The sequence below is a fragment of the Hevea brasiliensis genome, chromosome 7 (assembly GCF_030052815.1).
Source record: "Hevea brasiliensis isolate MT/VB/25A 57/8 chromosome 7, ASM3005281v1, whole genome shotgun sequence".
Taxonomy (NCBI): domain Eukaryota; kingdom Viridiplantae; phylum Streptophyta; class Magnoliopsida; order Malpighiales; family Euphorbiaceae; genus Hevea; species Hevea brasiliensis.
This window is the reverse complement of record NC_079499.1, coordinates 10862355-10875230: the sequence shown is the minus strand read 5'-3', so window position 1 is coordinate 10875230 and position 12876 is coordinate 10862355. Positions and strand designations below refer to the sequence as shown.

General features: G+C 35.4%; 1 protein-coding gene across 2 annotated transcripts; it reads right to left on the bottom strand.

Annotated features, from left to right (window-relative positions):
• Positions 1-25: 25 nt before the first annotated feature.
• On the bottom strand, positions 26-12426 carry LOC110644199 (nuclear pore complex protein NUP133). Of its 2 annotated transcripts, none has more exons than XM_021796872.2 (8): positions 12099-12426; positions 10589-10713; positions 8666-10507; positions 7704-8425; positions 7469-7621; positions 5187-5523; positions 2240-2310; positions 26-789 (listed from the first exon to the last, which is right to left on the bottom strand). In XM_021796872.2, the coding sequence occupies exons 1-8, from the start codon at positions 12287-12289 to the stop codon at positions 241-243; spliced, it is 3990 nt and encodes a 1329-aa protein (XP_021652564.1). In that variant the 5' UTR covers positions 12290-12426; the 3' UTR covers positions 26-240. The 2 variants fall into 2 exon arrangements, with proteins under 2 accessions (XP_021652564.1, XP_021652565.1); XM_021796873.2 differs by having other exon boundaries at positions 2240-2307; positions 12099-12425.
• Positions 12427-12876: the final 450 nt, after the last annotated feature.

The following is a 12876-nucleotide window of genomic DNA, read 5'->3' as shown; positions in this document are numbered from 1 at the left end:
TTGTTCATTCATGCTCTATCAACAATAAAAGTCAAGCCTGCGCATGATTTCCACTTTCTACAAAAACTTATACATCTTTCTTTTGAAGTGTTGCAGGATTCCACTGCAAGAGGCGAGGGTTATCATGTAGCTGAATTGCATTGCAGATAAAAAAAAAAAAAAAAAAAAAACACTGCCACACACTACACATCCCTAATGCTTTAAAAGATTTTGAAAATAATTCTGGAAAATTGATCGACATCATTCCATTGAAGAAGGACCCTCTTCTGCTTTTACGTCATCCTGTACACTGCCTAACATGATGGCCGTCAGCATTAGCTTCCCTGCATCTGGAAAATCCTTGTGCTGCATCAAAATTGCTTCTACAGAAAAATCCAAATCCTTCATTGTTGAAGCCTCCGAGTTTTCTTTCCTCAATGGCAACACTACTTCAAAGCCTTCTTCTATAGTTTCTGCTTGAGGTCCGTAACACCTACTTGATGCCTGGAAAAGCACAGTGTCTTTCAGTTGCTGCAGGGTTTCCTCTTCACTCCACCCTTCATCTATAGATGCTTGATGAAGTTTTCCCCAATCATCCTGATCAGCAGCATTCTTCCAACACTCCTCCAGAAGGTTTCTATGGCTTCTACGAAATGATGAGCTGGCCCATGCGAACACATCAAAAGCTAGCAGTGATAGTTCTGGGCTTTCAGCTTCAAGGCACAGCTCTATGAGCTCCTCTGGACGGAACAGTTGCTGTCCATCATATGTTTCTGCTCCATTGGCCTGAAGGACTTTCACAATTTCTTCCTGCAAGTGCAAAACTGTCAGTTCAGCAAGAGCTTGTAAGAAATAAATATTTGAATACTTTTGTGCAGACTTGATGATACTAAGTATGCCTATAAGCCTTTTTCCTGTACATTGCAATTGGGTTTTTTTTTTAATTTATGACTAAACAGAAAAAAGCAGCTGAAGACTACAAAAAATTCATGGCATAAATGCAACAACGCTGCAACTTCAGCAAATCATCATTTAGAATTAAAAAGGACTTGGGCACAAAAAAATACATCCAAGAACATTTTTTCTCTCACTCACACACACACACACACACACACACACACACACACAGGACAAACAAAAACCTATACAATGGAAATAAATGTACAAAAATAATATTTCACATTAATTGATTCAGTGAACAAGGAGTTATATTGTCCCTATTAATTAATAAACTATGTTTTACCTTTTACGAGGAGAGGGAGCAGGAAATACACTAATACCACAACAATTTGAGGTATACACCCATTGGCGGATTGTGGATTTAAACCTTTTTTTTTTGTGGGGGGGGGGAGAGATTGTAAAAAATAAAAAAAGATTGAATTGCAATAAAATTTTATTATATTGTATTCTAAATATTAGGTGATAAATTCTTACCAAATTATAACCAATAAAAATTTTCATTTTCACTTAAAACACCTCAAATATTTTGCCAATTTATTATTTCATACAATTAATTTTCTTTTTTCTTTTTTATAAATCTTCACCTAGATTATTGTGTTTATAGAATAAATATGAACTATCTTTCTCTCATTTTTACTCCTGAGAAATTTAGGTAGTAAATAAATATGTAAATGCCAAATATATAGACATCTAATCACAAAAATTTTCTGTCTACTGGACACTAATGTAGAAAATATCAACATATAAGTAAAAAGTTGCCTATATAAAAAGGAAAATTTAAAATGTATATGGTATAAAGCTAGAAATTTTTATTAAATTATAAGGTGCTAAAGGTAGAAAAAGAAATTATGAATTGGGTAAAAATTGTGTATACAAAACTAAGAATTTAAAAAGTTTGAGGAAAGGAAAATTTAAAATGTACAAGGTACGAAATTTTTATTAAATTCTAAGACGCTAAAGGTACAAAAAAAAATTATGAATTGGGTAAAAAATGTATATACAAAAATAAGAATTTAAAAAGTTTTATATCCGTCAATACACCATTATTAATGGACTCCATTTAAATAATCAATTTTAATGCCGCAATAACAGCTAGTGTGTCCTGTAGGAATATGAATAACACAGGAGTAACTTCACAAATAACATAGAACATGAAGGCAACAACTATTTAGAACAAGAATGAGTATAAGAAACTACTATAAGATTTAAGCTTCATCATGTTTATCAAAATATAGCCAATAATTAGGAGAACCCTGCAACCAGAGTAAAAACATGGTAGTATTTTCAAAAAAGAACACACCTGCAATTTCAAAATCTTCAAATCTGCATCAATGCGCATAATCTTGGTCTCAGAACTAGCATTTTTACCTGCTATTGTAGTTATAAGAAATAATTACAAAAATAATCAAGTGGAATAAAGAAAAAGCATCCAGATAGGTGGCAATAAGATTGAAATTAAGGTTTAGTTGAATTGTGTCCATTTCTCGACCAAGCATCTCCCTCCACAAGGTCCTTCAGTATCATTGGCATGGTAAAAACTAGAACTTATCAAGGAAATTGAAACAACAGATTTTTGTCACATTCTAAAGAATGGCACACAAACTTGATCACTTGCATTAGCTGAACAAGAGATACAAGCATAGTTATTAAAGGCGCACCTCAGGCTACAGGCTCACCAGGCTCCAGTCCTAGCGCCTCTACAGGAGAAAGGCGGGCAAAATTCACCAGGCCCTCGCCTTATGCACCTAAGCGTGCGCCTTGTTCCAAGTGCAAGGCTAGAAAGGCACGCCTTTTTTATTTCTACATTCGGCGAGTGCTTCCATTAACAAAAAGCATTACCACTCAACTCAAAATTTGTCGATCTAAAAGTTTTCAAAATTAGTATCGATGGTGATAACTAGTCATCAAAATCTCATCAAACTAACATACTCAAGATTACAAACTTCTCATATTTTCATTTTCAACACTACCACTCGTTATCTTTTTCAAATAAAAAAATTAATACTCCTTTAGTTCTTTTAAAGGTAAGGCAAATGATGAAGATATTGATTTTAAAGATGAATATTAAGAGGATGAAGGTGTAGAAAAAGATGAAGAAGATATAGTTACTTTATAATTTCTTAACTTTAGTTATGAAAGGTTAAAAAACTATTAAAGTTTTAATAATTTAGTACTTGAATGCTTATTTGTTATTATTATTTTTAGTTTTATATTATTTGAAATTTGATGGAATATTCATATTTATTTTACTTCTTGCGCCTAGGCTCTAGGACCCCTTGGCGCCTTAATGCGCCTTGAGCCTTTAATAACTATGGAAACAAGGGGTATTTACTTAAATATTGTCAAGGAAACATTGTAAAGACCAAAAACCCTCCAAGCCTAATAAAGCTACACAACAAAGCAAGCACCATAATCATAAAGGGAGAAAGGAATCCTAAACATAATATGAAAAAACATTGATTGTCTTCATGAAAAGAGAAGTTGGTGAAGGTAGGAGTACTCATTGTTCGATTATTAACTAAACCATATGCCCCTTTGAAAGACCAAACTAATCCCTTGGTTCAGTCTTTTCACGAAAAACTGCAAATATCTATTAATCAATATTTAGCTTAGCCAATTATATTAATCAATTCACAATTTGTTTCAACCTGATTTTTAACATCTTAGTTTATAAAGATTTTAAAACTGAGTTTTGGTAAGGGCTGCCTACATTTATAACAGAGAGCAACTACAAGAGATATAAAATAATTCTTGTGTTGCGACTCACACCTAAAAGCTTGAGCTTTTTAGGTTTAATAGTTTTTTGACATTGTATTACAGCCTCTCAGACCAAAAAGTCCCAAATTCGAATCCTAATTACCTTCATTCATTAATTAAACATTTTAGCACAAGGTAAAGTAGGTATGTGTTTGTTCATGCTCCTAGCCTAGTGAACATTCACGTATGGGAATGTGTTAGAGAAATAAAACTATTTTTGTGACTTTCACCCATAAGTTTGAGCTTTTAGGTTGAGTAGATTCTTGATAGAATGCCTTCCTCCAGGCACACTACGGCCAAGAAAGGTGTACCTCCCTTATTTTAACCTTTTACAAGCTCCAATCTACCAGAATCTGATGTCAAAAGCTCCAGTCTACCAGAATCTGATGTCAATAGCTCCAATCTACCAGAATCTGATGTCAATGTGAAAGAAAGTCACTAGAAATGTTGTAGTAGTCACCAGATTCCTATCAAACCACCACCACCAAGAATTGTCAATTGTAGATACTTCCATATCCAACACCCACACATCTCAAAACCATCGCCCTCTTCCTTGTTTTGGGTTCCCTCTCACCGTCTTTCCTCCTTTCCTTTTTGGCTCTATGTCTGTAGTTATGTTTCTGGATTAGTGGTTTTGCCCTTTTTTCATTTTTCAGTTTTTTTTTTTTTTTTCAACAATTCTGAAAAATCTCTCCTGACAGAATGATATTATTATCATCTGATAAACTAAAAGAACTTGAATAAATTAACTGAAGGGTTGACAAAAAAGAAAAAACTATTTTTCAGCTAAGGTAGATATATATTTTTTAATGCAATCGTAAATATATGAAATTTTGGTCTAAGCCTATGCCATTGTAAAATGCACTATCATTTAGAGTTCTCAAAGTGTTAATGTTGTCCAAAGCAAGTAATGGAGGAAAACAATAGTAATATCTTTGTTCAAGTCTATATTTGTTTTCTATTTTTTCTTAATGATTAGATTGTTAACTTCTGATTGAAGATCATTAATTTTGGTCAAATACTGCGAATATCTTAATTTTGAATTCTTCTTGCAAATTTTAATTTTACGTGCCTCGGCTCTCTCAGCCACACACCTAGGCCTTGCGCCTAGAGTCCAAGATCCCTCCACGCCTAAGTGCACATTGTGCCTTTAATAACAATGGCACACACACATATACATATATCAGTACAGTCAGTTATGCAACTATCTATTAAATGATAGGATTGAGACCAAGCAAAAAAAAAAAAATGTAAAAATTATTGACTGACACTGAAGCAATATATTTGCTTGACCAAAATCCTTAAATTGGTTTAGCAGTCCTGCATTTTTTTTTGTTTTCTAAATCATCCCTAAATGAAGCTGCACCTTGGTTGTATCAATGTGACTCCAACTATTTGCAGAAACAAATCTAGAAATGTTTTTGGCTTGAATTTGCAGTTTGTATGAACAATAAAAATATCCAGTTCGCCTCAGAGAACTTAGATCATACCTGCCATGGCAGCAATCCTCGAGAGATTCAAAAGACGCTTTCTGTCTGCTAGTGTTGTTATCAAGCCAGTGTGCTCAGGGTCTTCACCCTCTTCAGCTTCTGAACAAGAGTGTTCATCTTGAGAAACAGCCAAAACATGAAGAGTTTCAGAAGCTGAGGAAAACTGATGAAGGAACAACTCATGAAGCCAAAGTAGATCCTGATGATGCTTTAGAAAAATAGATAACTCTTCTTGAAACTCCTCCCCAAGCCTTAGAAGCTTGGAAAATTGCCTCTTTTCATACAGTCGTTTAAACACAAAATAACTGAAACCTCCTTTAGGTCCCATGCTCTCATGCTGAGGAAAAATAGAAGCAACAATTGACGCATTTAACAGATTTAAACAACTCAAAGAAGATCACCATTCAACTAAACAGAGAAATATGATAATTTTTTTTTTCAGAAAAAGGATAAAAAAAGCAGTAAACTTACAAAAGCTTCCAAGAACTACAAAAGACATTAGACATTTGATAGTTTCTCAAGTCAAATTGCCTTGACTAGTCCTTTAAAACATTTAACCAACAACTGAACACGTGCACAATAATTATTTACCATAGTTATAAAAGGTGTGTCTCAAGTTCAAGGCTTCCCAGGCTCGAACCCTAGCACCTCATGTGCCTAGGTGACAGGTGTGCACCTTTGTTCCAAGCACAAGGTTCTAGAAAGGAATGCCTTATTTATTTCCACCTTTAGTGAACACTTTCATTAGTAAAAAGTACTCCCACTTAAACTTCATATTTGTCGATCTATAAGAATACTACACACTATGAAGTTTTTAGAATTAGTATGTGATAACTAGTCATCAAAACCTCATCAAACCAACACCTCCAAAATCGCAAAATCTCCCATATTTCCATTTTCAATACTACCACTTTACTATTATCTTTTTAAAAAAAAAAAATGATACTTCTACACCTATTTCAAGATATATGCCAAAGGAAAAAAAGAAAAGCATCACATTTATTTGCCTTTTATGGATTTTTTAAATTTTTTTACTCTTGCGCATCACCTTGTTTAGGGGCACACCTGCGCCTTGCTCCTTGCGCCTAGACTTCACAACCCCTTGGCGCCTTAGTGCACCTTGAGCCATTAATAACTATGTTATTTACAGACAAAATTCACACATTCTCCTACCAATCTCAACAAGGAAATGGAATGAGAACCCCTCTCCATTTTCTAGATTAAAAAAATTTTATTCTCTTATTTGACAAAAAGAAACTATGATGGTGCATCTATTGGACACCCAGAGAGGAAGAAGCTAACTTGGAAACTTAAGGTTAAAATCATTAATCCTGCACCAAGATGATGGGTATTTTTGGCCAAAGGAAAAAGGCCCTTGGTGGTTAAATATTTCTTGTAAATATTATATTAAGAGATTTAACTATAATGTCAAGTCCAAATGCTTTCATTTTAAATCCCCACCTGTCCAAATGCAACCTAGAAGAATTTGAGTTATATTCTGAAGGATCAATTTTTAAAAAAATATTGAAAAGTATATGTATAAAATTAATTTTCCTCAGGTTCCACAATAGACTAAGAGAAGTATACATCCACTGCCATTTCAGATGGCAACTCTGCTGTAGTTCTATGATCTCCTACCACCTTTAATTGTGAAGCACGGAACACTGGACAGATTTGAGCTTCTAAGGGAAGTTGGAAAGAATGAAGATTGGGAAAACCAAATTTTTGAACTGAACCGAACCGATTTTTTTCAGTTTAATTTGGTTCGGTTGCTTTCATAGTTCAGTTCAGTTCGATTTTCAAATTTATATGAAATTTAGTTTTCAGTTTATTCGATTCTGTTCAGTTTTGAACCGAACCAACCAAATGCTAAGCCCTAGGAGTAGAAGATCAAAACTAAATAATGATAGTGGAAAGAGAAGAGACAAAAAGATTTCTCCCTGAATTGGGTCAAATAAGGGGAGAGAAAGATGGGGAGAGAGACAGAGAGAGCCCTTGATCAATTCAAGGGTGTCATTGTGGCAGGAGGTTCCTTCATTCTTTTTTTTAATTTTATTTCACATGGGACCCACCTTTATAATTAAAAAATACTTTTAATAATATATGTAATTTCACATCAACATTAGTAGATGGCATTAGGGAAGATGGATGCACTTTGCTAACGGAAGAAACCCTGAGTACCTGTTTGTGAAAAGTCAAACCAAAGGATCCTAGTTGAAAATAGCCTAAACCACATGGCACTTTTTTTATACTTTTCCCTTAAAAAATTATAAGAATAATACCATAAGATTCCTCAGCAACGCCGCATCATTAAGGTCACAACATATACTCCACATAGTATTGTACCCTTCATGTTTTTTTGCAATGGACAGCAAACTTGAAGAAAGCTTTCTAAGGACTTCTTCATTTTGTTCATTGGTTCCTATATTCAAATCCTGAAAAGAGAAAAGTTCAAGGGTCATTTAATACTTAACTTTGACATTACAAGAACAAAATTCTGAACAGAAAGAGTTTAACCTGGTGCCCGCCTTCCACAAAATCTTTCAGTTTTTGATAGAGGTAGTCAAGAAGAGAATCCCTCCTATTCCAATACTCTTTTAGTAGTCCTTTATGTTCTTCTCTACACTCAAGTTTAGCTGCAATAGCACCAGCATACGCCTCAAGAAGAACTTCAGCCAGTACTTCCAGATGACTATACAGATCAGATTTTAAAGAATTTTTTAGTCCAGTTGTTTCATTTAGCAGCTGAAGCATGAAAGATGCAACTCTCCACAGCCCATTCCGCACCACAGTTTTACAACACCAAGGTGTCAGGCCCTCAGGTGGTGGATACCACATGTGATGCTCATTTCTGTAAAGCGTAGCAGTGCGAAATACAGAGACAACTACATTTGAGAGTTCACAAGCTCTCTGGATCTGAACCTCTAGCTGTTGTTCCTCACTTACTACATATTCTAAGTGTCTGTCTAAGCAATAAAATACTTCTTCAAGATCAGAAACCTTACTGTAGAACACTTCAGCATTGTCTCTGTCCATAAGAAGAACAGTATTCCGGCGGGCTCTTTCACCAACTAACTGAATAAGATCCCAAAAAGCACCTGAAATTTGAGCTTCTGAACTGGAATGTGGGGGGCCAGCTGCAATTGAATGGTTCTGGCTGATTACATTTTGCAGTTCTCTCAGTTGAATCATTCCAGCAAGCTTTTCACCGTGCTCCAAGATTATTTGCAAAGACTGTCCTGCAAAAGAAAGCTCTAGTTGGCCTTGACATATTTCACTTTTTTGTTTGTTTGTTTGCGTATTATTGACTTTATATATTTGTCAAAAAGTACCCCACCCCGTCCCCAAATTAATACAGTAAGAAAGCTTTACAAACAGTCTCAACACGTGCCACAGAAAGAAGAAAAATATGCACACACAAGTATGCATGATACAAAAGCATGTATGCATACAAAATTGAGATATGCAATAAACCATACTCTGTTCAGTACATAGCTCCTCGTGACACTTGGATAAAGCTAGAAATTGAAGAAATCTTTCGTGCTTTTGCTGCTTATCCATTAGTTGGCTGGATACTATGGTCAGAGCCACAATTTCAGCACCTCTGGTGGTTGTCCAGTGCTTAGCTAAAGTGTCAACAATAGATTTACTTGTCCGGGCAAAAACATTTGTTTCTCCATCCCTTTCAAATGCCCCGGAGTTTTGAAGCTTTTGGAAATAGGAATCAACCTGCCCAGTTAACAGAAAATTATGGAAAAGCTGGCCAAGTAAAGCTTCTGATTCTTCATCACCGGCAGATCGATGAGCAATTCCAGTCATAACAGCCCTTTGTCTACCACCAGCGTCCCATGCTTCAGAACTAGCTCTTCTAGAAGCAATGTTGCTTGCAACTGTGATGGTTCTTCTCTCTTCTTCTTCAGATCCTTCATTTGAGCTCCCTTTACGTGACAAGCTTCTCTCAGGTGGTTCAACTCCACCAAGTACAACAGCTTTTTCTGGTATTGCCCATATTCCTGCCTTCTCTGTTAACACAACCCATGCACCATCTTCACCATCCTCAGCAGAAGGAAGAATTGAAGCATCCAGAACTTTTCCAGCATCGTAAGGTAGGTCAAACTGATAGAGGCGGGTTGAATTCCTATAATAATGGGATACTGTTGCTGTTCCATCACCAGAAAGTATGATTGCTGAGCCTGATGGCCTGCCCCCGACCCTAAGTCTCATGGAGAATAAGAAATCCTCATCTTCTAGTCTTGCCTTTGGGATTATCACTTGGATTGGAGCTTTTTTCTCCAATACTCTTTCTTGCATATCAGAGGATATGTTTACTCTAGACTTATATTGCATGGTCAGTAGAGAATACTGTGTATAGCTTGAACCACTTACCCTATCCTTACAAAATGTGGCAACAAGAACTGTGATCACTTTACCATGATCGTCCACCTGCAGATCCAACGGCCAGATGCGTTTCTGACCAGCCAAATCCTTCTTAATGCCCGAATCTCCATCAGTACCAACAATTTCATGAGACCAGATCTTTGACACATTTAAATCAGGACGAAATGCAATATCAAAGCATTGTATCTCGTGATCAGTCAGTAGAAGAAACTGCCTCCTAGAAACATCCATGGAATGGAGTGGAAAATGCCAGATGAGTGACCTTGGATAACCCTTGCTCCCAACAAATTGACCATTATCATTTCCTTTGAAGGATGAACTTACTATGTCCTGATATACTTTACTACGTTGAATGCCAGTGGGTCTGCAATAAAATTGCCACAGCTCACCATTGGAACTACAAACGAAAGCAACACACTCGTTGTGGACAGCAGGCACTGCAGAAGCAATCATAGAGTTAAAAGAATTCAATCCAACTGAACTACTTCCAGGCCTGTTATGTTGTTGCTGCCCATTTGGGGTGGTCTTCCCATCAACAGAGGAAGAAGTCGCCTCCAATTCATCAGCAGAAAATAGACTGGTAACAGGAATAGTTCCCTCTTTAGAATAGATGTCAGGCCAGTAGATGACAACTTGAGTTTTTAGGTTACACATTACAATACCGGTAGAATAGCAACTCTGTACAGCTTTATTTCTTCCACCAATGGATTTATCCCTGTTGACAACACAAAGCATCCAATTGCTACCATGATATGGACTTTTCCCATTATCTCTATCATCTGAAACATTTGAAGGAAGTTCAAGAATAACGCAATCTTTTGAAGCACCAGATGATAAGTAACTCCATATAAAGAGTCCGTTTCCACAGATAATCCAAGAAAGGCATGTTTCCTTATCCATTCCACCAGATATACATGCATCGCCTGCCAAATAAAATGTGAGTTTAACAGTAACATTTCCAGAAACTTAGAATAGTCAAAAATTTTGGATCTGGGCATACACACCAGGAGTATACTTCTGCAGAATGCTGGCTTGTTCACTACGAACTACTTGGGGGAACTCTCCAACATATACAGGCTTAATTGGATCTGCCTCATTCCCTTTTTCACTTTTGTTTGCTGGCGGGATTCTAAGAGGAATACAACAAGAAATATTAAAACTACCACTACACTCCCTATCTCAAAAGAGAGGAGGGGGGACACTATTCTGAAAAACAGAACATTGCACAGGAGAGAAGAGACAGAACTTGCAGCATCAGCATTGGTAGGCAACACAATTAAAGAATGAGTTGTCAAAATAACCACATTTGGAAAAGAAACAAAAAAGTATTTAGTGATCCTTTTTGTCTCCTGCCTTCTCTCAAAGCTAAACCTTCCCAAATTTCAAACTAAACTTGTTCATATGTTTCCTATTAACCCTGATGAAAATTTCACCAAAACCATGAATTGTATGCAGCTGAAGGGAGAAACTAGTGGGTTAGAAAGAAAAATTCAGTCCACCCATCACACTCACCACACTCACATAAATATTATGATGTGATAGCAATCTAAAATCTAGCTGGTCTTCAATATTTAAAAAAAAAAAAAAATCTTCACAACTTCCTTAATTTCAAGTTGTTAATATGCATTTTCCACTCTATTCAGCCATGATTTGACCACACATCTTGAAAAAAGTTGGATAAAATATGCACAAATATGCATCACTAGGGAGTAGGTACTGGTATCTAATAGTAAAAGTGTTAAACAGCCCTAGGAAATTGCATGGGATTCAATTCCTTATCCATATAGGTATAGGCTTCCTTTGGAATAAATCACCACAAGGCAAGTGCATGCTTCATTTCTATTTCTTTAAAAATGATTTAAAAAATTGAATTATTTCATTCCTGACATGAGAATTGACAAAAAAAAAATCAATTAAATTGAATTCTTATAAAATTTTAGTTTCCAAACAGGGAGATACTGCTTTGTATGAAAAAAAAACGGAGCATAGGAAGATGAAGGAAATAAGTCCATAGATCACCTCGCTGCACTAACCAATGACAGATGAAGATCAACATTTTATATTTATACAAAAGAACACTTGATCTGCAGAGTTCAATCTCTTTAATTATTTAAGTTAGAAATTCATATAATCTGCTATAAATGCACATAGTTTCCAAGCAATCCTAACATATTGCCACTGCACTGGTCAAATGTAACATATCACTATCATTCACACAAAATCAAATGATAGTCATGCAATATTCAATCTCAGGGCCACATTCTAGCCAAACAAACAACTTCAATTGACTACAACTACAGATACCGCAAGAATCAATATCACATAACTTTCACAATTCAAAAATCAGTATAAACAACAATTGAATGCTAATAGCATAAAGTTATCACAAAAACTCATAGCAGTTACAACTTCAATCGATCATAATTACACAGTTTATAAATCAGTATTATAATGTAGCACTCCAAACACAAGTTCCATTTAGAAATAGAGTTAAAGCAAATGCATATAAAATACCGGGCAAGAACGGAAAGTCGAGGAGCCCAAGGAGCAGGAGTACCGGTGCTAGGCCGGTTAGGGATTGAATTATCGTTAAGAGATTTACGGCTCTCCGGTAGCGGTGTGATCGGAGAATCTGGTGCTTTGTGGCCTAGATTACGATCCCTTCGAGAGCTGAGATGCGTCCTCTTGATTCCTGGAGAGAACATGGCCTTTGAGCTTCCAGAGAGAAAGAGAGGCAAAGGAGTAAACAAGAGAGTGAGGTTTTAGGGTTTATAAGTTTGTAGAAAATGAAAGAGAATGCGGAGGGTTGAGTGGGAGAAATTTGAATTGCATTTTGACGGTTTTGGGCAGAAATGAAGTAGTGATCAAATGGGCTCGGGTTCATGACGGTATAAAAAAGGCCGTCAATTAAGTCGATCTAAACCGTCAAATGGAAAAGCTGTGTAAATGATGAGATGAACGTCCCTGCTTTGTACATAGATTGTTGGAACTTGGAAGAAAATGATCAGAAACAAGTTTTTTTTTTTTTAATTATTCATAATAATTTGTTTTAATATTATTTTTATTTTATAATTATTAGTATTAATAACATAAATTTAAATAACTTTTTAAATTTAAAAGATATTCATTTGTTTTCATTTATAAAACTAAATTAACTAATATAATGAAAATTTAGAATTCATTAAGTTGGCTTGATAATATTTATAAAAATGTTTATTTTAGGTTTATTTATATTTATTTTTTATTATTTAATATTAAAAAGTTTATTATCAATTAAATTTACATTTTAAAA